The sequence below is a fragment of the Felis catus genome, chromosome F1 (genome assembly GCF_018350175.1).
Source record: "Felis catus isolate Fca126 chromosome F1, F.catus_Fca126_mat1.0, whole genome shotgun sequence".
Lineage (NCBI taxonomy): Eukaryota > Metazoa > Chordata > Mammalia > Carnivora > Felidae > Felis > Felis catus.
This window is the reverse complement of record NC_058384.1, coordinates 646,975-672,140: the sequence shown is the minus strand read 5'-3', so window position 1 is coordinate 672,140 and position 25,166 is coordinate 646,975. Positions and strand designations below refer to the sequence as shown.

Sequence of the window (25,166 nt, the reverse complement as noted above, 5' to 3'; positions counted from 1 at the left end):
AACTGCTTACGGCCTGCTGTTGCCCGGGAAGTCCAGCAGCCCATGTTATGTATGTCGTGTGTATTACACACTGTTCTTCAGTCAAGGAAGCTAGAGAGAAGATGCTAGTAAGGAAATCATAAGGAACGTGGAGTGCCTGGGGGGCTCAGTCAGTTAAGTGTCGTCTTCGGCTCAGGTCATGATCTCCCGGTTCCTGAGTTCGAGCCCCCACATCAGGCTCTGCACTGACCGTGCAGACCCTGCTTGGGATTCTGTTTCTCCCTCTCTCTGCCCTCCCTGGCTCACATTCTCTATCTCTCTCTCAAAGTAAAGAAACAGTAAAAAAACGAAAAACCATAAGGAATATTTACAGGACTGCCCTGTATTTATCAAAAAAAATTCCCGCGTAAGTGGACGTGGGCAGGTCATAGCTGTTACTCAAGGGTCTATTGTGTTTTCAGTGCAGTAAGCAGCCTTTTGTTAGGAAACGGGTATGTCTGTTTTTTTTTTTTTTTAACATAGTTTATAGAATTATAACTTAAAAATAGCCTAATAGGAAGACTAGGCTGTTTGGAAAGTTATTTTTAATTTCTTGTTTGTATGCTTAGAGAGGCCTAGAACATCCGAGTTAGAAAGGACCTCAGAGACCATCCTGTGTCACAGTTGACAGACTTCAGAAACCCCTCGAGGTCACCGGCGGCTAGTCCATCAGGCACTGAGCTAGAGTCCCGTGCTCCTGGCGGCCGGCCCTGACCGGTTCCTCTTTCCTGTGCCCCCCGGTTGGACACGGACTGTGTGGAGCATCTGTGACACTATTTCTAAGGGCTCTTTTATTTTACTTTTTAAAAATTTTTTTGAAGTTTATTCATTTTTGAGAGGCGGGGGGTGAGGGACAGAGAGAGAGGGAGACACAGGATCCGAAGCAACTCCAGGCTCCGAGCCATTAGCACAGAGCCCGACGTGGGGCTCGAATTCACAAACCACCAGATCGTGACCTGAACCCAAGTCTGACACTTAACCGACCGAGCCACCCAGGTGCCCCATCTAAGGGCTCTTTTAATGGGAAAAAAGTTATCTAAGACGCTAAGTATTCCCATCAGCAGAATCTGCACGAAGGATGGGAGCAAATGCCCTTCGTTGGACCTGCAGGTCACATGATGTGTTTGTTTCCATAGAGCGTCCGGTTGCTGATAACGAGCGCATGTTTGAGGCTCTGCAGCGGTCTGGAAGTCAGAGGAACGAAGTTCGTTTCTTCCTTCGTCACGAACGGCCCCCCGGCAGGGACACAGGTGGGTAGCGTCGTGTGAATCCGAACAGGGCTGTGGACTTTGCTTGCTTTGGAAGGGGTGGGGGGTGTCGGGAGCCTGGTGACTTGAGTGACGGTGCAGGAGAGGGAGGGAGTGGAGGCCTGAGGACGGCCCAGCTGCCAAGACCTGACCGCCAGGGAGCCAAGGGTGTGGTTTGCTTTGATTTGTGGTGTTTGAAGAGGGGAGAATCGGGCGGAAAGGAGTCCCTAGAGCAGGAGGTGGAAATTTGGGGGCGGCGATGTGTGCTGGTGGGTCCCTGAGGAGCGGCGCCCTCAGCCCGCGAGACCTTCTCCTGGGTGCAGAGGGAGAGAGGACAGATACGGTTGGCGGTGGTGTGGGGTCTGGAGGAGGGGCTTCTGGTCGTCTTCTCTGAGGTTGGGGGGGGGGGCACAGAGGCCCACGTGAGCCGTCACAGGGAACAGAAGAGCGTCAGCCACGGACTCGGGACACCGCGGATCCCAGACCCTGGGCTTTCCTTCTAGCCGGGCTCTGCAGTCCGGATGTTGGAAGAAGACGATTAGATTGCCCCAGAGTTGGGGTTTTGCCGGCCCAATCGGGAGGAGGACACGGACGGCATCTGAGCTGGTGGGAAGGGGTGGAGGGGAGCTGCAGGGAGAGGCTAGGCAGGGGAGGAGACTGCGGTCCCGGGTTCCTGAACAGGTGCAGTGACGGGAAGTTAGGGTCCAAACCCAGACCGTTTAAATTCAGGATCCCAGAGGGAGAGCACTTGTAGGGGATTTGGGCCAGGAGATGAGCCAGGGTTAGGGGCTGAGAGGCGGGCTTTGGACGGAGGCTGTGGGGGTCAGGTGGTCACAGCTGTGGGGATGAGGGTTCTCACCGGGGCGTGCAGATGAGGTAAGGAGGGAGAAGACGCCAGTGGAGGGACGCCGGGCCGACCATGGCTGGACCCTGAGGGTGGAGCCGTCCTGGGGACCCTGAGGGGCTCTGTTCCTGGGGGAAGCCCCCCGATAAGTGGGAGTACTAGGTATTTCTAAAAGTGTGAGAACCTTTAAAATGGGAACTTGAGGGTTTGTGATCTCAGGACATTACTCTCGTGAGTAGGAATGTAGGAAACAGGTGTTCGCTATCATGTAACATAACATCTCGAGTTTACTGCCTTAATCCGAGCGCCCGCGTGGTGCCCAGCCATTAGAAATGCTTACGTGTGGCGTGTGACGTAGTGTGGCCTCGTCCCCACTGCAGGAGAGCGTGGGCACGCAGGTGACCTGCCCTGCCCGAGGTCACACGTCTGGGGCGGAACCTGGAGCACAGCCGAGACCCCTCAGTTGGGCTGGCCACACGCTCTCCATCCTCACTGCTGTCTGTAGGTGTCCTTTAAACCCTCACTTATTTTGTTCCCGAGCCGCCTTTCTTGTAGTTGTAAATTGGCGTCTGCAATCACATTTTTGTTTTGTCTTTTACTTACATTATCGCACACATCCTCTGGTAATAAGTTGAATTTTACCTTTTCACCCAACAGTTCCCATGTCTTCTGGGTAGGTCGTGGGTAAATTATTAAATAGGAGTGCAGTACACAGCCTCAGTGTGTCTGTAAGGTGAGAAGCCCAGTCCAAAGATCGAGGAGCCGTTTACATTGTCGCACACACCAGGGCCCCGCAGCGTTCGAACTGGGCCGCAGCGGCATCCGCCAGTGAGGTGCGAGTCTGGGTTAGGGGACGCCCGTCCTCTTCCCTGTGCCCTTGGCCCAGGACCTGGGCCTCTGACTCTGATTGAGTCCTGAACATGCTAACGAGACACTGGTTGCATGCCCTCTCTTTGAGGTGGTGAAGAAAGCAATTACTCTTAAGAGGCAGGTTTTTTTTCTTGTGGAAATATTGTGAAAGGTGACTTGAGCCGCGTTGTCAGAACTGAACAGTGTTTTAAAAATAAAGCTAGTGCGTTCGCGTTAGGTGTCCGCATGATACCTGGCTCTGAGGACAGACGTTTACTTATGGGCGCAGGAATCTGTGCTGAGCTTCAAGTAGGTATAATAGACATTTAATTGAAAAGAAATTTTAATTTAAAATTTCTTGGGAGATCTGTGTTTTCTAATATACGGGAAGTACAGATATAAGCTTGATTTTCTATATTTAAAAAGCTGTTGATATTTCAAATTACAAATTTCTTACACTGTATCAGTTTAACTTTTTTTAAATTTTTATTTTGCAAGAGAGACTGAGCACCAGCGGGGGAGGGTCAGAGAGAGAGGGAGACACAGAATCCAAAGCAGGCTTCAGGCCCCAGAAAAATTCTTTTTAGCCAGTAAAGCGGAATATACAGTGTTCTGTAGTTAGTATTTTCCCAAGTTAAGAAAATGGAAAATTTTTTACTCAAATAAATGGGGAAGTACTTCATAGTACTTATGAACTACCATAAAATGTCCCCAGTAAACCAAAAATATTCAAGACGGCTCTTAACTCTGTTTTCAGTTGCTTCTTTTCAGTGGAAGTTACAAACACACCTGATGAGCACGGGGGAGGATGGATTTAATTTTCACTTATTTCTTTCCGTGAAAGTTGTTGATCTCACAACCGACTAGCTAAGTGGAGAGCCAGGAGCAGCAGTGTGAGCAAATGATGGGAGGTGTTTTGTTTACGGCGTCCTTTCTGCTTCCGGTATCCAGGAGCGATAGTGACAACCCCAAGGTGACCTGCTCCTTCTGGCACCTGTCCGTTCTAGCATTAATGCCTGGTTTTTGAATTTTGTGCTTAGTGAGTGGACCAAGGTCTCAGGATCCAAGTTTAAGAAGAAACGGTGTAAAAGTTCCTGGTGAACATCGAAGGAAGGAGAATGGCGTAAGTGATCGTTTTTTTGTTTCTATCCGCGCCGCACGTGTGCCAGTGATCTGCTGTTTTGACCTTCAACTCGCATTCATTATTACTTTGTTCTCCAATGGGTTATGAAGGATGGCCCTCTTCTGTAAAGGTTATTGTAAATTTATTTCATACAAAGGATTGATTTTAATGATCTCGGCATGGGTGACTGTCGAGAGCAGTTTTAGATGCTGGAAATGCCTCACATTCAGAACAAAGCAAATGTTGAGCAAGTAATGAGTTTTAGTAAGTATCTTTGGGGGCACCTGGTAGACATTTTCTTTTCAGAGCTCAGAATTTGTAATACGGTTAGGGATTCGCCTCGTTATCTTTCCCCAGTCTATGGTAAATTTATGTGAGAATCCAGACCATTTGCTCCTCTTTCCCCAAATTCTCCTTGTTTCTCTTAGATCTTACACTTCTCTTACGGGGCTGGAAGGCTCAACGGTCTCAGCCATTAACAGGATTTGAGTGCATCTTGACACAGCGTATCTTCCCCCCTCACTGGGTTCTTCTTCAACAGCTTTATCGAACTATAGTTGACCCACATACAGTAAATTGCACATATTTCGAGTGCACAGTTTGGTAAGTTTTGACACGCGTACACACCTGTGAAACCGTCACCACAGTCAAGATAGTGACAGTGTCCATCACGCTGGGTTTCTGCATGTCCTTCTATAACCTTCCCTTCCTGCCTCCCTCCCCGTCCTCAAGGACCCCCTGTCTGCTTTCTGTCGCTACAAATTACTTGTGTTTTCCAGAACTTTACATGGATGGAATCCTCCAGTATATAGTCTTTTTGTCTGAATGTGCTCAGCATAGCTATTTTCATCCCTTCCGTCCTGGAGGTCAGTGGTTGGTTCCTTTTCATTGCTGGGACGCACTCCATCCGCACAACATGCTGATCCACCTGTAGACGGATGTTGGGCTTATTGCCGGTTCTGGTTAGTCTGTATCCAGCTGTCATATTTGGGTCCTAGTCTGTGTACGGGCACGTCCCTTTAGTTCTCTTCAGCTACTAGGAGTGGGGTGCTGGGTCACGTGGCAGGTGCTGGTCACTTTTTAAGAAGCTGCCAGACTGGTTGCCAAGGTGATTGTTTTATTTTCCGTTCCCATCCAAGAGTTCCAGTTGTTCTGTGTCCTCGCCTGCATCTGGTGTGGTCAGTCCTGGTAATTGTCGCTGACCGGGGCCTTGCGGTCCCCCGAGGCTTCACCTCGTGTTTCTCTGACGGCTTGTGGTGCACACGCTTATTTGCCACCCGTGTGTCTTACTTGGTGACATATTTGTTCGCCTCTTTTGTTTATACTTTTCCTTGTTTGTTTGTTTGCTTTCTTAGTACTGAGTTCGAGCACTCTATTCTGGATCCGAGTCTTTTATGAGGTATATGCTTTGTAAATATTCTCCCTGGTCTGTGACGTGTTCCTAATTTTGATAAAAGATAGTCGCTCAATTGAGAAGTTTTGTCGTGTTCTTTTACATTTAATTTTATGACCCACTTTGAACACTTGGCTGTGGTACGAGGACTCGAGCTCGTGCTGTTGTGTACGCGGACGTCCAGGTGACCAAGCTGGATGCCTGTTGGAAGGGCCGTGCTTTCTCGCTCCAGGGCCTTGCACCTTCGTCTCAAGGCCGTTGCCCCGTACACGTGGGGGTCTGTCCGTGCTCTCCGTTCCTCTGTCTTGACCGTGCTGTGTCGGTCACCAGAGCATGGGGAAGTCTTCCGGTCAGGCCGTGTGACTTTTCTGAATTTATTCCTTTTCAGGTTGTTGTGGCTGTTCTAGATCCTGTGCCCTCCCTTATGAGAGTTTGGAATCTGCTTGTTCATTCACACACACACACACACACACACACTCACACACAAGCCTACTGGAAGATGCCTGCATGGCTTAGTTGACTGGGTGTCTGACTCCTGATTTGGCTCAGGTCACGATCCCAGGCTAGTGGGATTGAGCCCCGCGTCGGGCTCTGCACTGAGCATGAAGCCCGCTTAGTATTTTCTCTCACTCTTGCTCTCTCACCCCCCCACCCCTCTTCCCCACTCGTGCGCTCTCTCTTTCTCTAAAATAAAAAATAACCTTTAATCCCTTTTTAAGAATTAAAAAAAGCCTGCTGGGAGTTCACTTTGCCGAGTGTACAGGTCAGTTCGGGAAGCGTGGTCATCTTGCGGGCGTGAGCTTCTGATTCACGAGCATGTCACTTACCCCAGCTTCATTCAGGCCTTTCTCTCAGCAGTTTGTGAGTTTTCGGGGTGCAGGTCTTGTGCATCGTGTTAAATTTATTCCTAAGTACTTCATGGTTTCTGTGCTACTGGAAACGGCCTTTAAAGATGCTTTTCTAGGGTACCTGGGTGGCGTCTGTTAAGCATCCGACTCTTTGTTTGGGTTCAGGTCGTGATCTCACGGTTTGCGAGATTGAGGCCCGAGTTTGGATTCTCTCTCCCTCTCTGCCCCTCCCCATGCATGCGCTTGTGCACATGTGCCTTCTTTCTCAAAATAAGTAAACGTGAAATTTTTCCTCAATTTCTGGTTGTCAATATATAGAAATACAGTTGATTTTTGCCTCCTGATCGTTTATCCTGCAATGTTGCAAACACCTCACTAGTTCTGGAGGCTCTTTTGTAGACTCTGTAGCGTTTTCCTCACAGATCATGTTTTCTGTGAGTCAAGACAGTTTACTTTCTTCCTTTCCAAACTGGATACAACTTCCGGCCTTTTCTTTTCTGTTACCGTGGCTTCGAACTTCTAGGAGCGTGTTGAGTAGATGCTTTGAGAGTAGACATCTTGTTTGTCCCTCATAACTCAGTGTATCTTGAATATTTTTGATGCTAGTGTCATATTAAAAAAAACCCTTTTTTTAAGTTTATTTATTTTGAGAGAGAGAGGGAGCATGGAAGGCAGAGAGACAGGGAAAGAGGGAATCCCAAGCAGACTCACACTCTGACAGCGTGGAGTCCGATGTGGGGCTCAAACTCCCGAACCATGAGATCATGACCTGAGCAGAAATCACGTCACTTAACTAACTGACTGAGCCACCCAGGCGCGCCTCGCTAGTGTCATGTTTTTAAAGGTCGTTGTGATGACTGTGTTCTAGGTTAGCCGCTGGTGCCCCAGCGTCATGTTTAGTGTGATCAAATGTTATTTTTCTAGTATAAATTAACTACAGAACAAGGTAATTCTAAGTAGTTCCATTTCGGCCACCGACTACTGAAACTGTTTACTTTTACATTTATAACTTGAAGAGTGCTGGTCTATTGGTACATTTTATGTCTGAACGTAATAAGTCACTGTGGGGATGTTAACATGAAACTTAATGGTCTCGTTAATATTACGGGAGAAAAACGGCCGATTTTGGCGTGATGGGTTCAGGTGCGGCTTAAGCAGACCTTCGCGGATCATTTCGTGGTAGCTGGAGCGCTTGTGGTTTCGTTTGCAGGCTGGCAGCCCCGGGATGGATCTGACTCTGGCCGAGCTTCAGGAGATGGCGTCCCGCCAGCAGCAGCAGATTGAGGCCCAGCAGCAGATGCTGGCCACTAAGGTAACGTCTCGTTGGAGGACGGGCGGGCCCGCCGTTGATGCGTGAGTGAGGCCGCTCACGCTGTGCGCCGTCGCCTCCCAGACACACGAGGAGACTGCAGCCCACGAGGTTCCTGCTTCCCGGAGCCTGCTTCTCTTTGCTGCAGCATTTTCTGGAAAGCCTTAGATCATCCCCCGCGTTCAGGATCGCTGGACCCCCGATCCTGAGCAAAATTATTCCTGTCGTGTGTCGGTAACAGAGGAAGAGCTTAAGGAACGCTTCCACTTGGCTGGTGGGAACCGCTCCGGACTGGCCTTGTCCTGACTGGTTGCTAAAGCGAGAGGGACTTTATAGTCAAGTCCTGCTTAACTCTGTCCCCTTCTGCGTCGTGACACTGATAACCGGCTGTTTGCCCTCTTCTGAGACATCTTGCCCCCACAGACTAATGCTCATCCTGGCCTCGAACAGGTGAAAAAACAAAAGAAGCCTCCATTACCTTCCAGACCAGTCTCCCTGTTCCCTCTCCTGCCGGCCACAGGTTTCTGGTCTAAGTCATCAGACTTCCTCCAGAGAGGCTGGGAATCGGTATCTTGGGGTTTGCAGGCTAACGGTCTCAGCTCTATGGTTGTAGCACTAAAATGGCCGTGGACGCAAACGAATGGATGGCTGTGTCCCCCAAAAACTGGACTTGTAAAAGCAGCAGGCTGGATTTCACCTGCCGTCCCTGGTCTGAACACTCAGTGTCTGCACCTGACCAGTCTTTTAGTGACTGTAAGTTCACTGGAGCTAGGGTACCAGTGGTGGTCTGGCGTGTGAGGTCCCCAGCGACACGCCCTGTGGCCCTCCTTGTCATAGTGCCAGGGCTCCCATGTATCCGTTTCTGTCTCTGATGCCAGGCACCGGCACCTTCAAAATCCGGTGTAGCATTGCTTCTCAAACTTCAGTGTGCATATGAATCACCTAGGGGTCTTGCTAAAAATGCATGTTCTGGGGGCGCCTGGGTGGCTCTGTCAGTTAAGTGTCTGACTCTTGATTTTGTCTCAGGTCATGATCTCACGGTTCGTGGGATCGAGCCCCATGTCGGGCTGTGCTCTGACAGAGTGGAACGTGCTTGGGATCTTCTCCCTCTCTCCTTGCCCCCTTCTGCTCATGCGCTCTCTCGCTGTCAAAATAAACACTTAAAAAAAATGCATGTTCTGGGGCACCTGGTTGGCTCAGTTGATTAAGCATCCGACTCCTGATTTCAGCTCAGGTCATGATCTCACAGTTCGTGAGATCAAGCTTTGCGTCAGGCTCTGTGCTGATAGATAAAAATAAGGTTGAGTAATAGAACAAATCTTCAATTTTGGGGACTTATTTCGAAACTATTCTGTGTTACTTCTGTTTCAGGCATATTCACTTGAGGTTACTCTTGATGATAAGTTGTGTGACTCTGTTACTCGATTTTAGTTAAAAATTTTAGTATGATAGAATGTTACGCTCTGGTTTTTTAGAGCGTTAAGTGGTTCTTCACCTCTTTCCTAAGTGTGTGTTGAGTGTGCACTAGCTGTGCAAGGTGCTGTGTGAAGAGAGTCACATCTCACGGTTCGCTCCTTGCCGGTCGCCCCGCTTTAGAGCTGAGGAAGGCGGTGAGGTTATGCGGTTTGCCCAGTCTTAGAGCCAGTAAGTGGCAGCACGCGGGTTGGGAGTCCAAATCTGGCTCCAGAGCCGCCTTTGTAGCGAGCGTGTCTCTGTGTGAGCTTCTCCTAAGCGTGTAGCCACGGCCCATGAGAACCAGTTCCGGATCGCTGTTCGCTCGCGGCATGAGAACCACGGGGAATAAATGTGCTCGTTCCTGGGTCTTGTCCCCGTGAGAATGGAGGGCCGGGGCCGGGAGCGGGTGCCTCGCGGGCTGGCCTGGCTTCGTTCCGGGCTGTGGCGCGCCTGCTGGGAAGGGCGCGCTGACCGTGGCCTGTGTCTTCAGGAACAGCGCTTGAAGTTTTTGAAACAGCAGGATGAGCGCCAGCAGCAGCAGGCTGCGGAGCAGGAGAACCTGAAGAGGCTGAAGGAGATCGCGGAGAGCCAGGAGGCGAAGCTGAAGAAAGTGAGGGCGCTCAGGGGCCACGTGGAGCAGAAGAGGCTGAAGAACGGCCGGCTCGGTGAGCGGAGCCCGGGGCGGCCGGTGTGGGGGCGGCGGCAGGCGTTGCCAGGGGTGAGAGCGGGACGGGACCGTGTGCGCAGGGACCTCAGAGTTGTTGGAAAGCAGAATTCCCTGCAGCTTGGACACCCGTGAATAGGAGGAGGTAGCTGCTGGGCGCTTTCGACGAGGTTCCAGGCTCACCTTTGGAAAATGTCCCAGTGGTTTCTTTGGGTTTTTTCCCCTCTAAATACTTTTTGACCGGAAGTTTGACGAAGGATTTTTATTCATAGAGTACGTCTATTACAATACCACTTAATTACAATTTTAGTGACTTAACGACTCCCTCTACCGCTTTTATAAAGCGCAGATTCAGAGTCCTAAATACATTTTGTTGTTGCCCAAGTTTGCAGTTGAGTACTCGAGATCCAGGTCCTGCCAAAGTCCCCTCCAGAGGGAGGCTCATTCAGAACGCGTCTGCCGATTCCAGCCGCCTGTGATTCCAGCCGCCTGTGAAAGAGAAGGCTTCGGGGCCTTTCTGAAATGTCTGCGCTGTGTTCCGAGGCTCGTCGGAAAGCCAGGTTGCCTGGGAGCGCTCGTTCGTAGTTTTCTTTTCAGCCCCGGTTGCCTTTCTTCTTGTCCCTCCAGTGGAGGAGATCGAGCAGATGAACAGCCTGTTCCAGCAGAAGCAGAGGGAGCTGGTTCTGGCCGTGTCCAAGGTGGAGGAGCTGGGCAGGCAGCTGGAGGTGCTCAAGAACGGCCGGCTGGACGGGCGGCACGATGGCAGGTGCGCCGCGGCCGAGCTCGACCGCCTCTACAAGGAGCTGCAGGTGAGCCGGGGGCGCTTCACCCCGAGGTCCGGGACGCACGTCCGAGTGCCCCACGTGGGAAGTCGGGGGCCTCCCTACAGCCGCGGCCGCGGGCCGACGTTCACGTTACACCAGGAGGTGGGGGGGGGGGCGGGGGCCCTGCGGTTTGGGAAAGTATGGAAGAGGGAAGCGTGCGATTGTCTGGGAAATTTTCTTCCTGCTCCCTCCCGCGCCCCCCCCCCCCCCCATGCAGTTACGAAACAAATTGAATCAGGAGCAGAATGCCAAGCTGCAGCAGCAGCGGGAGTGTCTGAACAAGCGCAATTCCGAGGTGGCAGTCATGGACAAGCGTGTGAACGAGCTGCGGGACCGGCTGTGGAAGAAGAAGGCGGCGCTGCAGCACAAGGAGGGCCCCCCGGTAGGTGGGGTAGGTGGGGCGCCGGGCGCCTGCAGGGTTCCGGGGCGGGGGGCGGAGCGGGGCCACAGCTCCCTGCCGGGCGGACGGAAGCACGGGCCCGTAGACGGGAGGGAGGTGTCCCGGCCTGCTCTGAGTGCAGTGCCGTCTGGGTCGTCACGCTGAAGGACCTGTGCCTCTTCCCAAGGTTGACGGAACCCCGCCCCCGCAGGGGCTGCCGGCACCCAGCCGCGTGGCCGCGGTGGGCCCCTACATCCAGTCGTCCACGATGCCCCGCGTCCCCTCGAGGCCGGAACTGGTGGTGAAGCCCGCTCTGCCTGACGGCCCCGGGGCCCTGCAGGCTTCGGAGGGGGCGCTCAGAGTACACACGCTGCCCAGCACGCGGTCTGCGGCTGCCGCCCAGGCCAGAGGTGACTCGGTCCCCCCGGCCCTCCGCGGCTCGCCCTCCTGGCCTCATTGTCCTTCCCCTGGCTTGGGGGTTTCACAAAAGGTCTTCCTGTCCCTCGTTCGGGTGCAAATTTTAAGAACCTCCCTGTGGTTTTTGCTAGTGCAGTGATAAGTTTCTTAACCCTAAATGATACGGTTCTGTCTGGGAGATAAAATGTAGTATTATTTTTGGAGTGAAAATTGTTCTCGATTCTTTCTTGTTAATAAGGAGATTTTGATCTGATCTCTGTAACTTGACAGCTTTTCTTTTTGTGTAAAACCCCGTATGTGGGCAGTGGTGCCGTGTTTTCAGAGGGCAGGGTGGTGAGCGCGTTCTGCTGAGAGGTGTGTGCGCTGTTCACACGTGCTTGTGCCTGAGAATCTGCTTGCTAGCAGTTTGTGCGATAAAAGTAAACATACTGGAAGCTTACGGTGAACCGACAGAGGCTCCTCGTGTCCGTGACCTCGGCGTTCGGTGCAGTCCTCGGGTGCGTGTGGAGGTGCAGGCTGGAGTCTCGTGGCAGGAGGAGCAGACGGAGGGAGGGCTGTAGTAAAAGCAGGGTAAAGACGACATTTACAGGCCTCGTTCAGACCCCTGCAGGCAGGGAGCAGCCGGCTCCGTCTGACCGCTGTCACGTGCGGGAGACAGCCAGCTTCACGGTCACTATTGTTTGCCCGCGTGAAACATTAGAGCTGCCCTAGAGCTGCCCGGTCCGGGTGTTACTGTGGAAAGAACTGCTTTAGTTTTGCCTCTGTGAGGACAGAGCTGTGGCCTTGATGCTTCCTTGTCTGTGGGGAGAGAACCTGAGGGCGCCGATCTGTGAAAGACTGATCGATGTGCACAGTGTTGCCTTTTTTGTTGTGTGTGTGTCATTGGTGTGTGAGCTACACCCGGAGTCCTGGGGCCGCCAAGTTGGAAAGTGTTTTCTCAGTGCGATGGTGACCGAGGGGTAGCGTGTCCTCGCTGTTTCCAGCAGATTTTCTGTTTACTGTGATTAATTTTAAAGAGTTCGAGTACATTTAATTTAGAAATAGAAAGTCCAGTATTTTTCTAAGGAAGTTTAGTGGGATTGTTGTAAGTCTGAAATATGAAGTTGGTTTTATTTTATTGTTACGTCTTAAGTTTTTTGTAATGTTTGTTTATTTTGAGAGAGAGAGAGAAAGAGAGAGAGACAGAGCCTGAGCAGGGGAGGGGCAGAGAGAGAGGGAGACACAGTATCTGAAGCAGGCTCCGGGCTCCGAGCTGGCAGCACAGAGCCCGATGTGGAGCTCAAACTTACGGACCCGTGAGATCCTGACCTGAGCCAAAGTCAGACGCCCAACTGACTGAGCCACCCAGGTGCCCCTTGAAGCTGTTTTTAGAGATTAAACCCTGTGGCCAAAGGAGCCATTGGAGGTGCCTTTCCAGCGCCGGCTTACCCGTCTTGCTTTTCTGCATCCTAGGCTCTAAAATCCATCCACTCAGCCCTGACTGGAGCCCCCCAAGTGCAGACGTCACCGTGAGCCAGCCCTCCGGGCCTGCACCCACCGGCTCTGGGCGGGCCCTGGACCAAGGTGGGGACCGAGGTGGGGTTCGCATGTGCTGTCCGCAGCGCTCTAGTCTCTAGCTTGTTTTCTCGTGGGTTGGCACTGGGGACGGTGTTTACTTCCAGACCACCTTCTTTTGTCTGGGGATTAAAGTACCAGCACGGCAGCATCTAGGTTATTCTGTAGTCGAGTTAATTTAAAAATAAGAGAGCATTTAGTGGCTACAGAGTTTCAAAGACTTTGAAGAGAGAGAAACTTCTGTGTGAAAAAGAAATTGTACTGCAAACAGCTTGAATATCCATGTGATTTTTTTTTTTTCTGTCTCCAGTCGACGATGGAGAAGTTCCCCTGAGAGAGAAAGAGAAGAAAGTTCGCCCCTTTTCAATGTTGGACTCGGTGGACCAGTCGGCTGGCCCTGCCCCCTGTGGGGGTCTGAGGAAAAACCAGAGCAGTGAGGACATCTTGCGGGACGCTCAGGTGCGTTGGGACGGCTCAGCGTTACACCCGCCCCGTACGTGCCCCTCGGAAGAGAGGATATTACATGAGGGAGAGCAGGAAAACAAACCAAAATATATCTGCAAGATGAGAAAACAGAACAGAATTTGGTGATTTTAAATTCTGCGGCTTAAGTGTCTTTGTGGTCTCACCCCGTGTTGGAGAGCGGCTGCTCTGCCTGCTGCTGGTTCATGTTTCGCGTGATTCTCTAAAAAACTGAGGGTGCGTTGAAGAACAATCGTATTTGTGTCCTTCAGTTACCTTGGTTCTTCAAAACTGGGAGCTGAGTTTATGTCTGTGACGGTTTTGTGTGTTAGAACCGCGGCCTTGGACGGCGTGTTGCCCGAGGCGGCGGCCTGGTTTGTGTCCATCCTGATGAGTGCAGAGGATGTTCGGTTTGGGGGCCGCCGAGTACGTAAGGTGGCAGTTGAGGTTTCCGGGCGGGCACCCAAGGGTTCCTACGTAGGAAGTGGCAGCAGGGAGTCATTCGGGGCAGGGATGGTGTTGCATTACTGAGCTTCCTTATTTAATGTGGTTAAGTTCAGAGATTTAAAACTTCTTAGTGATTTAAAAACGTAGAGCTAGTGTTTTTAGCGTGACTTATATTGGCGAAATGAGGTTGTCTAGACATCCCGCGGACCCACTGAGGCAGTGTTTTGACTGGCTTTGTACGTGTGTGTGTTACAGGCTGCAAATAAAAATGTGTCTAAAGTACCGCCTCCCGTTCCGTCAAAACCAAAACAGATTAATTTGCCTTATTTTGGGCAAACGAGTCCGTCACCCTCAGACGTTAAGCCGGACGGAAACCCACAGCAGTTATCAACAGCGGCTGCATCCGTGGGAAATAAACCCAAAACAGCAGGGCAGCAGCGGGGTCTGCTGTCCCCCGGCACACCTTCCGTCGGCCAGGGCCCGGCCCTCGCTCCAGCTTGTAAGCAAGAAAGTCCCCCTGCGGCCGCCGTCCGGCCCTTCACTCCGCAGCCTTCCAAAGATGCCCCTCCTCCGCCCTTCAGAAAGCCCCAGACGGTGGCCACGAGCTCCATATACTCCATGTACACGCAGCACCAGGCGCCCGGGAAGAACTTCCAGCAGGCCGTGCAGAGCGCGTTGACCAAGACGCATTCCAGAGGCCCACACTTCTCAAGCGGTGAGCTTCTGGGCCCGGTTTTCCCCAGTGCGGGTGGCCGCGGGTGACGTGGTCATGTCCTCCCCAGAGCTGTCCTCTCTCGGTACACAGCGAGATGGCTTTGTTCTCGGGGTTTTGTTTAATTTGCCTTCTGTTCTCAGGAACCTTAAACAGGTGAAACGTCCGTTAAACGTCAGCCCACTGCAGTAGGCGCTGGGGAGCGTAGGTGATAGATGACCAGAACCCATGGCGGACATGGCTGTTTGCACGGTGGCGACCCCGTGCACTTGTTCCCTGCTCCTGGTGGGCGAGGCGCACACAGGCGGTCCCCACGCACCGGGCCACGTCCTCGCTGCGGGTCAGACCGCACACATGCCCTTGGTGCGAGGAGGCCTGGATAGCTGCCCCTGCGTGCTGTTCAGAAGAGCGCTCCTTCCTCTGTTTCAAGCCGTTCTGATGAGCACAGAGCTGCTAGTTAAACATAAAAGCATAAAAAGATACACAGTCTGTTAATTTCTGAGAGTCATTAGTTTATAAAACTAGAATAAAGTTCACTCTCTTTTACTGAATGAAATTGGCTTTCTAGCCGTGAAATCAGCGTGCAGTTGTGGCCTGAAGTGGCCCGAAAGTGATCAGACGACAGACACGTCCCGCACGTGCCACAGCGGACTCGTCCTTAGTGAGGCCTGCTGACACAGTGATTTGGGAATTGGATAGCTCTGACCTAATCAGAACGATAAGGGGAAGGGTTTGGGCAAATAGAAGTGGTTCTTGAGAACTCAGGAAGCCAGATATGATTTTCCACGTGGGTTTGCTTTTGAAAAGTGGGAAAGAGAGGGTGGTGCGTGATTCCTTTTAATCTGGACGCAGGAGAGGATTACCAGCCCCCGTTGCTTTTATGCTCTTTTCACGGTTTGGCGTTTTAAGTTTGTGTGCAACAGCCAGTGATTGCTTAACAGTTACAAGGGCAGCATTTTCTTATCGGCACATGAAATAATGGCGTGTTACAGTCAGCGAGGGTTTTCATTCTGTCAGAAGTTCACTGTGCCGCGATGGAAGCCTTGCTTTGTCCTTCGTTGGGTGTAAAAATTGGTTGTGGTGCAGGGTGCTGGGTAATGACTGGAAAATTAAAAGACGTTTTAATTATCGTCAGCTGGGTCTGTGACCTGCCGGCTTTATTGAATACTGATCGGGGCTTCGTTTCCATTTTCCAATCAGTCTACGGCAAGCCTGTGCTCGCTGCTTCCCAGACCCAGCAGCAGCATCCGGAGAACGTCTATTCCAGCAGCCAGGGCGAGCCCGGCAGTCCCGAACCTGACCCGGAGCCCGTGGCGCCCGCTCAGGAGAACCACGAGAACGAAAGAATTCCTCGACCGCTCAGCCCGACCAAATTGCTGCCTTTCTTGTCCAATCCCTACCGGAACCAGAGTGACGCTGACTTAGAAGCCCTGCGGAAGAAACTGTCCAATGCCCCACGGCCGCTGAAAAAACGGAGCTCCATTACAGAGCCAGAGGGGCCCAATGGGCCCAATATCCAGAAACTCTTGTACCAGAGGACCACCATCGCTGCCATGGAGACCATCTCTGTCCCCTCGTATCCGTCCAAGCCGACTCCAGGCACGGCCGACTCAGAAGGCCCGGGAGAAATCCAGAATCCGTACTCGCATGTGGAGCCAGAGAAGGAGACGGTCTCTCTGGTTCCCGAATCGGTGTCCCCGGAGGAAGTGGGGAGCACCGGTGCGGAGAACGGCGACATTCCAGCTCCTTCACCAGGCCTCGACTGTGTGCCCGAAGGAGTCCCAGACGGCAGCCCACGTTTCCAGAATAGTGTGGAAGAACCGAGAGCAGAGACTCCGCACCTGCTCGAGGTGTACCTGGAGGAGTACCCCCCGTACCCGCCCCCGCCGTACCCGACCGGGGAGCCAGAAGGGCCAGGAGAGGACTCTGGGAGCCTGCGTCCCCCCGAGATCACGGGGCAGGTCTCTCTGCCTCCTGTAAGTAATGTGGCGTGTCACCTGGTCCCTTCAGGAGCCCCCCCCCCCACCCCCGCCTCATCACGGTGTCCCAGGTGGTCGACTGGCAGAGCTCCGGGAACCACCTCTGAGTTCGCAGGGTCGTTTGCCCAGGGCGACAAACGTGTCTGCAGCCCACCTTTTGTTTCACAGCCCCCTCAGCGCGCAGTGCGTCTCGTAAGTGTCCTAAAAATCCGTTACATTCAGAGTACCTTTACTTTTTCATTACTTCTTTTAATATTTATTTTTGAGAGAGCGTGAGTGGGAGAGAGGCAGAGAGAGAGACACACACACACAGAATGTGAAGGAGACTCCAGGCTGTCAGCACAGAGCCTGACACGGGACTCGAACCCGTGAACTGTGAGATCATGACCTGAGTCGAAGTCGGACACTCAACCGACTGAGCCCCCCAGGTGCCCCAAGAACAACCTTAGTTTTTAGGGAAGAGCCCTTTTCTCTGTGAAGAATCAGAGTTCGGTTCTTTGCGATACAAACCACGCTTGTTTCGTCGCCTGCGGTCGGAGGTTAACCTTGAGCCCACACTGTACTCAGCCTGGTGTGCGGTTCCCTGCAGCTGGTGTAAAACAGCGGAAAGGAAAGACGTCTCACACCTGGTTTGGCCGTTCCCCCCCACCCCGCCGGCCATCCAGTCAAAATGATGTGTCCTCTCAGGGACGGAGGAGACCGCAGTTAGTGACCGCGTCATGCTTTCTGCTCAGGAGTCTGTGACCGTTGTCCCGGGAGAGCCATCCCCTTCTTGCTTGGGTTCGAGTGACCCAGGGCAGCTTGTGTCTGCTTGTTCGCGAGCGGGCGCGGGGCCCCTGCCCCGCACGGCCCCCGCGCTGCGCGTCACGGTCACGTAACGTTCACACTTCCCTTTTCCAAGAGACGACATTTTAGTCCTCGCGCGTCAGTGGAGTGATGGCCGCACGTTTTCCGCAGCGCCGTGGTTGTCCACCCCAAAACCGCGCCGCGTGTGTGCAGCACGGCGCACCTCCACGAAGTTGCCGCTTTGCTGGCTGTGTGCGAGGCGCTTACCGTATGCGGTGTTAGGGCTGGTCTTCGCGAACTCGCCGTATGTTTTTTAAGTCTGGCTCATTAACGGTCGAAGGGCTTGAGTAGCTTACTCGTGTATCTCGGAGCGTAGTTAGACTTTGAGTAGACGGCAGTGACGGCGTTTTAAGACCGGAAGGTTTCTTCACAGTGTATCTAAGGCAGATGATCATATTTCTTATTTCCTTAATTCTGTCCGCTCTCCCCCGAAGCAGGCGTTTGTTGTTACGAAATGGTTGAAAGGGAGGGAGTTGAAGAAGCCACATCACTTGGATTTAAATTCCAGCCCTGGTGTTTACTGGCCGTGTGCCTTGTTTCCTGATCTGTAAAAGGGGGTAATGGGGTTCTCGTGAGGAGTTCACGAATGATCGTTCATTAAATGTCCGCCCAGAGAACTGTGTGCCCAGTCTGTGGGGTCTGTCGCACTAAATAGAAAGGGAACCCAGAGACCAGTTCTCGACCCAACGGCAAAGCAGCCTTCTCGCCATCGCACGTCACACCCTTAGCTCCAGCCGTGGTGTCTTGGGTCACCCGAACGGGACACGGTTCAGTTCTTCCCTCTTCGTTCATTAAGCTGTATGTTACGATACATGTCCGTGTCTGGATGATGTTACGTGTCTACAAAATGTGCCAAGTGTGTGTTTGTGAAGCCCCTTTCGCTCCCCCCTTCCCTCGCTCTCCGCGCTGAGACCAGGGCCCTGACTTCACACCTTTTTTCTGCAGGGCAAAAGGACAAACTTACGTAAAACTGGCTCTGACAGGATCGCCCATGGCATGAGGGTGAAGTTCAACCCCCTGGCCCTGCTCCTGGACTCCTCTCTGGAGGGGGAGTTTGACCTCGTGCAGAGAATTATCTATGAGGTACCGTCTCATGATATGACCTTCTGTCCCATTCGGACCTCCGATCTGAGAGAGAGGAATTGCATCTTTAAATCGTGGGGGTCGGGGCGAGGTGTCGAAGGGTGAGGTGTCGGGACAGGCTGTGCCGGTGGAAGGTGTGACATAAAGTTGGGGGCCCTCTGGGGTCTGGTCTTTCTCCGGGAGATCTCCACCCTCTTGTACAGTTGTGCCTGCATGGGTCCGGACCGCACAGGGTTCATGGTCGTGCCTGTGTGGGTCAGGACCGTGCAGCGTTAAACTGCAGGTGTGGGCCTTATTTCAGAAGCCTGCTATTTAAAATATTTTTAGTTGGTCTGTTTTCCTTTCCATGGCAAGTGCACCTTGTCCTTAGACACTAATTTGTGGTGGGAGTCGGAGGGTAAGTAAACATCAGTGACTCTGAGGGTAGAGTTTCCGGCCCCTCTTCATGGGCAGGAGCCTTTTTATAGTGAGCGCCTGCTTACTCTAGCTTCCCCGCCGCCCTCGTTTCTAGACTTGCTCTTGGTAGAATTTTCCTGGCTCCTGAGGTTTAATTATGACGGAAAATAACCCCGAGAGCCTGCGTCTCTTCTCTTGATCCTGGACAGCTGGAGGATTGTGATCTGAACGGTGACAGAAGTGTGAGTGACAGTCACCCTTCTTCTCGATGTCACAGGTTGATGACCCAAGCCTGCCGAACGACGAGGGCATCACCGCCCTTCACAATGCCGTGTGCGCGGGCCATACAGAAATCGTGAAGTTCCTGGTGCAGTTTGGTGTGAACGTAAATGCCGCAGACAGTGACGGATGGTAAGGTCCTCGCTGACCCCTGCCCCGGCTTCAGGGTGTCACCGTGAGGGCCCTGCCGGGCGGTGAGAGCATCCGCGTGCGTCCTGCCACGGCTCGTGCCCAGACTCCCCTCTCGCTCCCGTTCTGGGGCACGTGGGGTGTTGGAGTTTAGTAATTAAGTAATAAAAACAGGAAATGTCACAGCCGCACGCAGTTAGTAGACTCGAGCGAGTTTGAGAAATGCTGATTTAAGCAAGGTCCCTTCACCCACGAAACCTCTGTTTTTTAATATACTGCTGTCCATTGCACGTCTGCACGAGGGAGTCGGGTCTGTAGACTTTCCCAAATACACGTGACCGTGGAATCCATTTTTTGTGGAGCATTTTGTGAAATGGTTTTATGTGCATAAAGCATAGGAGGGACTGTTATAAGTGATGAGTGTTCCTCATGCGATAATGGATTGTTACATAACGAGTTAAAGGTCTTGATAAGATATTGTCAGCCCGGTAACAGTAATAGAATGGAGAGTAAATTGTGTAATTTTTCTTTCTTTCTTTTTGGAAAAAGAAAATTTTAAATTATGATAGGCTCTTTTTTGGAAGAAGACTTGTTTTTTTCCGTATAGGATTTTTAAAAACCTGGAATCCCGTGAAGATATTTATGCAGGTATTTTTATAGCTTATTTTTCTGATAACGTGGTAAGCGGCTGCACGATGACGTCGGCTTTACCTCGTGCACAGGTGTATGTCACGTGCGTGCACACAGGTGCAGAGTAGCCCTGCATTGCGAGGAGTGGCTCTCTCTCTTGTTCGGCACTTAGATCATCCCCCAGGTGTCTGTTCCAAAGCATTTGGGTTACAGTTTTTAAAAATTACATTTGTAAAAGTAACGCGTATGCGCTGTGGAAAACGTGTGTAAGAAAGGGAAGTGAGAAGAGGAGATCAGCCACTCGTACCCCACAACGTAGAGAGAGCAGCATCAGTGGTTCTGAAGTATATTCCTTCAAAGCTTACGTACGCGTATGTATTTTAGCCTAATTTTTTGGTTTAACTTTATGCCGTAAGCAAAACAAATTTTTTAAGTGATCTCTGCTCACCGTGGGGCTTGACCTCACGACCTGAGAACAAGAGTCTCACATTCCTCTGAGCCAGCTGGCCCCCGCCCCAAAACAAGTTCTTAATGTGTCATAATGTCTTCGTTTCCCTTTTATTAGGAATGCATGTATGGTTTTTCATTTTTTAAAACCACGCACTTAACAAATCTGCAGTAATCCCAAAGTGAGCGTTGGGGGGCTTAGAGACTGTGCCCTCGAGAGGAATAAAAAGAGGGGAGAGAGGAAACAGGTGAAAGCGTGAAACCTGTGTAATTCGGGGCCTGGTCCACATCCTCCAGTTCACGCTTGAGCTGGGCCGCGGCGCCGGGTCCTCTTCCTCTTCCGTGGGTCTGGATCACTTAGCGCTCGCTGCAGACATCTGAGGTGCTGGAGGGGACTCTCCGTATGGTGTCTGTGAGTCCCTGCCGGCCAGCTGCCGAACAGACTGAAACGTGTGCGGTTGACAGTCCCTGTTATCGTCTGCATTGAACTACCAAGGTGTTTTTTTTTTTTACCAACCAAAATTCACCTTGGATTTTAACAGCCGTTAAGGGAAGGTAGTTTTCTGTGTGCACCTTAATTTCTTCAGAAGCGGTAATGACAAAGGAACACGTAAAGGCCCATGTTTCAAGTGCAGGCCTATACCGCAAAGACGGTCGTGCCCTCCGGTCTGGCATGGCCGGGCGCTAAGGCTGGCACTAACTAGGCAGGTGCTCCAGAACACATCCGACCCTTTCTGAGACGATTGCACGGATTTCCTGTCCTTCACTCATTTCCTTGATTCCCCTGGCCCTCCGCGCTGCCCTGCTGGGCGCCCGGTGTGGCCTGTATGCAACATGTCCCTTTGTGGCTGTCGGTCTTCGGCAGGTTCATGTGTCCGTGTGTAACTGATACTGTTTTTAAGTTTATTTGAGAGAGAGAGAGAGCGCACAAGAGGGAGAGGGGCAGAGGGAGACAGGATCCCAAGCAGGCTCCACGCTGACAGCACAGAGCCCGACACAGGGCCCAAAGCCACGAACTGTGAGATCGTGACCTGAGCCGAAATCAAGAGTCGGACGCTTGACCAAATGACTCCCCCCCCCCGCCACACACACACACACACACACACACTCACACACTGAGGCGTCCCCGTGTGTAACTGATTTCTAAAACCATGTGTAAGAGGTTTTAGGAGAAAGGCCCAGACCATGTAGTCCGGAACACTGTGGGCAGACAGCCCAGCCCGTGGGCGTGGTGTGCACGGGAAGGTCCTCCAGCACGTTTGCCTCGTGTCCCCCCAGGACCCCGCTGCACTGCGCGGCCTCTTGCAACAACGTGCAGGTGTGTAAGTTCCTGGTGGAGTCCGGAGCCGCCGTGTTCGCCACCACCTACAGCGACACGCAGACCGCCGCCGACAAGTGCGAGGAGGTGGAGGAGGGCTACGCCCAGTGCTCACAGTTCCTTTACGGTTCGCGACAGCTGGCTCGAGTGTGGGGTTACTGCCTCCCTTTGCCCGGAGTTTCTAGGGTGCAGTTGCCAAGTAGCTTTAGCATCCGGGGAAACGTTTGTGTGTTGTGCGCGGTCCTGGCCGTTGAGCACAGGGCGGCCTCGGAGGCAGGGACGGATGCGGCTTCTGTGCTTGCTCCGGGGGCCTCTCCCAAGACTCAGAGAAGGGAGGCTCCGGGTGTGGGCCCGGCGGCCCAGGCGTGTCCGCGCAGTCAGACGTTGGGGCTCCGTGCCTGGGGCACCGGGGACGGGAGGTGTCGGGGGGTGGGGGGCGCGTCGGGCGTCGGGCCCTGATCCGCTGGCTCCCCCGTGATTTCAGGAGTGCAGGAGAAGATGGGCATCATGAACAAAGGGGTTCTGTACGCGCTGTGGGACTACGAGCCTCAGCACGGCGACGAGCTGCCCCTGCGAGAGGGGGACTGCCTGGCCGTGCTGCGGCGGGAGGACGAGGAAGAGACCGAGTGGTGGTGGGCGCGCCTGCAGGACCAGGAGGGCTACGTGCCCCGCAACTTGCTGGGGGTAAGTGTGTCCTCTGCGCGACGGCGAATCCTCACGTTTGGACGGTGGCGGGTTCACGCGTCCGGCCACATTTTCCGTGTTGGCGAGCCACCGGGCACGGTCAGGGTCCCGTGCTCTTGGAGCTCCTGCGCTCCTCACGGGACCCGGGGCTGGACCGGGCAGGGCACTGCGGGCAGGAGTCACCTTCTGTCCTGGATTTAGGTGGAGGGGGCTCTCGGGAGCGTTTTCAGGGAGGAGGCCGGGAGAGCGGGCAAGAGAAGGGAGGGGGCGTAGCACTTTCCGGATGCTGCACTGCTGACCTGAGTGCCGTGGGCGCCAGGGCGGGACAGATAATGGAGAGCGAGGAGAGGACCGACGTGGGAAGGTGGAAGAGCCCGGCCGGGGAGGTGATGATGGTCAGCAGCGTGGCTCCGCGCAGTCACCCTGCACCTGGGCGTGGTGGGCGGGACCGGAGGGCCACCACCTCCTGAGATTGTTGAGGCGTCTGATGGGCAGCGAGGGGGAGAGGTTTTTATGGGGGTTTTCATCAGGTCGGACCCACGAGGGCTGAGTGGCACGGAGCCGCTCCGGTGTCTGGGTCTCTAGCCAGGGCTCTGAGCGCGAGCGCTCCGCTGCCCCGTGTTACCCTGCCGAGTGACCGTGGTGTCGGAACCTGGCTGCCTGGATTCCGACCCGCGCCCCCTCCTGACCCTTCTTGTCGGCTCCCTTGTCTCGTGTGCCGTGTGGGTGACCTCGTGTGTCCCGACTGCTGCCCCTGCTCACCACGTTTATCATTAAGTAAACCTTTGAGCCTGGATCATATTCACACATGTGATTCTGATGTAAATTACAAAGAATTGATGAAAGTTAAAGTAAATTTGGCCATGGAGCCCTTTGTTTATTTATTTTTAATTTTTTTTAAATTTTTTTTTGAGACAGAGACTGAGCGTGAGTGGGGGAGGGGCAGAGAGAGGGGGAGACCCAGAATCCGAAGCCGGCTCCAGGCTCCAAGCTGTTAGCACAGAGCTTTATGCGGGGCTCGAACTCCCAGACCGTGAGATCATGACCTGAGTGTATGTAAGTCGGATGCTTACCTGAGGTGCCCGGGCCACGGAGCCCTTTAGACGAGCTTTTCCAGTGACCCGACCAGAGTTCTATCCAGCCCGACGGAGTCTCTGCAGCCGCCCCCCTGCCGAACATGAGCAGCAAATACTAGTTCTCCCTTTTGACGTTTCCTGCCTCTGAAAACCTCTCAGAATTAGTTGCTTATTGGAACCTTTTGTTGTGATTTTCCAAGCGGTCCTGTGACTCCTGAACAGAGGAGGCCGCGTGGCCCAGGTGCTCGGCCCTCGGGAGGCCCGCGTCAGGCTGGGTCGGAGACGTTCGTGTTCATCCCAGCCTTTTGGAGGTCTCCCCGGGGTAGAAGTTGCCTCTAAGTAACGTTTTTTTTTGGTTTCCTTTGAGTTTAAAAGAAAAAAGGAACTCACGTAAATGTTGAGTTTTTAATCAGCGGTTCAAATTTGAGTCTAGAAAATTGTATTGACCAGTTGTTTTCTCGGAAAAATCATCTTTTGTGTGGTGTTGATCACCCGTTTTTCAGTTTTGGCTGGAGTCGACTCCACTTTCTTTCGGCAAACCCTTTTTCCCGTTGTGTAGGCGGGAGGAGGGGGTTGTTCACTGCGCCAGCTGGATGACTCGTTGGGCTCGCCCGTGGCTTCAGGACCTTCCATTCTTCTCTCCGGCTCTTGTTCTAGAAAACACAAACCCACAAAAATCCCCACACAAAAACCTCCACTTATCCTCCCTGAAATCGGCAGACTTTGAGTCTGTGGCATCCTGTCGCCCAGTCTCCTGTCACGGAGTCGGGTCTGTTGTCAGTGAGGTTACAGGAGACCCTGATCTGTCCCGTCCGCTCGGGAAGCTGCAGGCCGCGCGGGTGGGGCCGGCGCTCAGCGCCACCTGCATTTTTACGTGGGACCCCCTGTGACTTTGCAGGGGCGGTGCCGAGTGTGAATCTTGTGTCCTGGGGCCGCGCTGGGTGCCTCACGTGCAGAAAGAGTCCTTTTCTCCGTTTCTTTCCGGTGACACCAGACCCCCACACTCGAGGTTTTGTCTCTGCAGCATGTAAATCATTTCTCCGTTCTCTTGCAGCTGTACCCCAGAATTAAACCCAGACAAAGGAGCTTGGCCTGAACCTACGGAGTTTTAGTTTCTGAAGAACTCCTCTGTTATCAGTAAGGAGAAGTGACGTGATTGTTTGTGGCAAACATTTCACAAGACTGCTGACGACGTCACTGGAAGGCATCTGGAATGGGCTCTGGAGGGAGGTGAAGGGTGTGGGGAGTTGGCTCTCCGAGGGGGACCTCGGCATGATAAACTGGCCGTGCTGTGCTGGGGAAGCATGTTCCGCGGAGCAGAGGACAGACAGCGACGTCCTGTTTGTCTGAGAGAGAAGCGGGGCCGCTCCGTGGGCTCCGTGTCCCACCTGCTTGCTGTCGGTCGGCGCGTCCTCTGCACCCGCCCCACCGGGAAGGACCAGAGCCGTGGAGGCGGCCCCGGGACCTTGGGACACAGGCCACACGCTCAGAACCACGTGTTGGCGGGTGTGGGCGGCCCTTCGTGTAGGAGTTTGTAGCGTCTTCGGAGTCACGTGTGGAAGGAATCCTGGGACCGAGCCACAGCACAGCTACCTGAATGTGGAATCTGGTTTTTAGGGGGATTTGGATCTATATTTATTGTCTTTTGTATCCTGGAAATTGGAGACTCGCTATATAGACTTAACCATGAAATTTATCAAGATCGTTGCTGACTTTAAAAACAATTGTAATAAAATTAAACTTTTTGACTCTAA

At 53.0% G+C, this 25,166-nt stretch overlaps 1 protein-coding gene across 6 annotated transcripts in view; it reads left to right on the top strand.

Annotated features, from left to right (window-relative positions):
• The window catches only part of TP53BP2 (tumor protein p53 binding protein 2), a 53,007-nt gene extending 27,841 nt beyond the window's left edge, over positions 1 to 25,166 (top strand). For 2 of the 6 annotated variants that reach the window (XM_023247640.2, XM_019821423.3), the window contains exons 3-18: positions 1,155 to 1,268; positions 3,999 to 4,081; positions 7,533 to 7,634; positions 9,577 to 9,751; positions 10,378 to 10,559; positions 10,792 to 10,956; positions 11,141 to 11,363; positions 12,823 to 12,945; positions 13,235 to 13,383; positions 14,089 to 14,548; positions 15,746 to 16,521; positions 18,316 to 18,453; positions 19,127 to 19,260; positions 21,613 to 21,779; positions 22,137 to 22,336; positions 24,467 to 25,166. In XM_023247640.2, coding sequence (XP_023103408.2) covers positions 1,155 to 1,268; positions 3,999 to 4,081; positions 7,533 to 7,634; positions 9,577 to 9,751; positions 10,378 to 10,559; positions 10,792 to 10,956; positions 11,141 to 11,363; positions 12,823 to 12,945; positions 13,235 to 13,383; positions 14,089 to 14,548; positions 15,746 to 16,521; positions 18,316 to 18,453; positions 19,127 to 19,260; positions 21,613 to 21,779; positions 22,137 to 22,336; positions 24,467 to 24,508 — 3,233 coding nt within the window. In that variant the 3' untranslated portion in view covers positions 24,509 to 25,166. The other 4 variants (XM_045049150.1, XM_023247641.2, XM_045049151.1 and 1 more) reach the window with 4 other exon arrangements.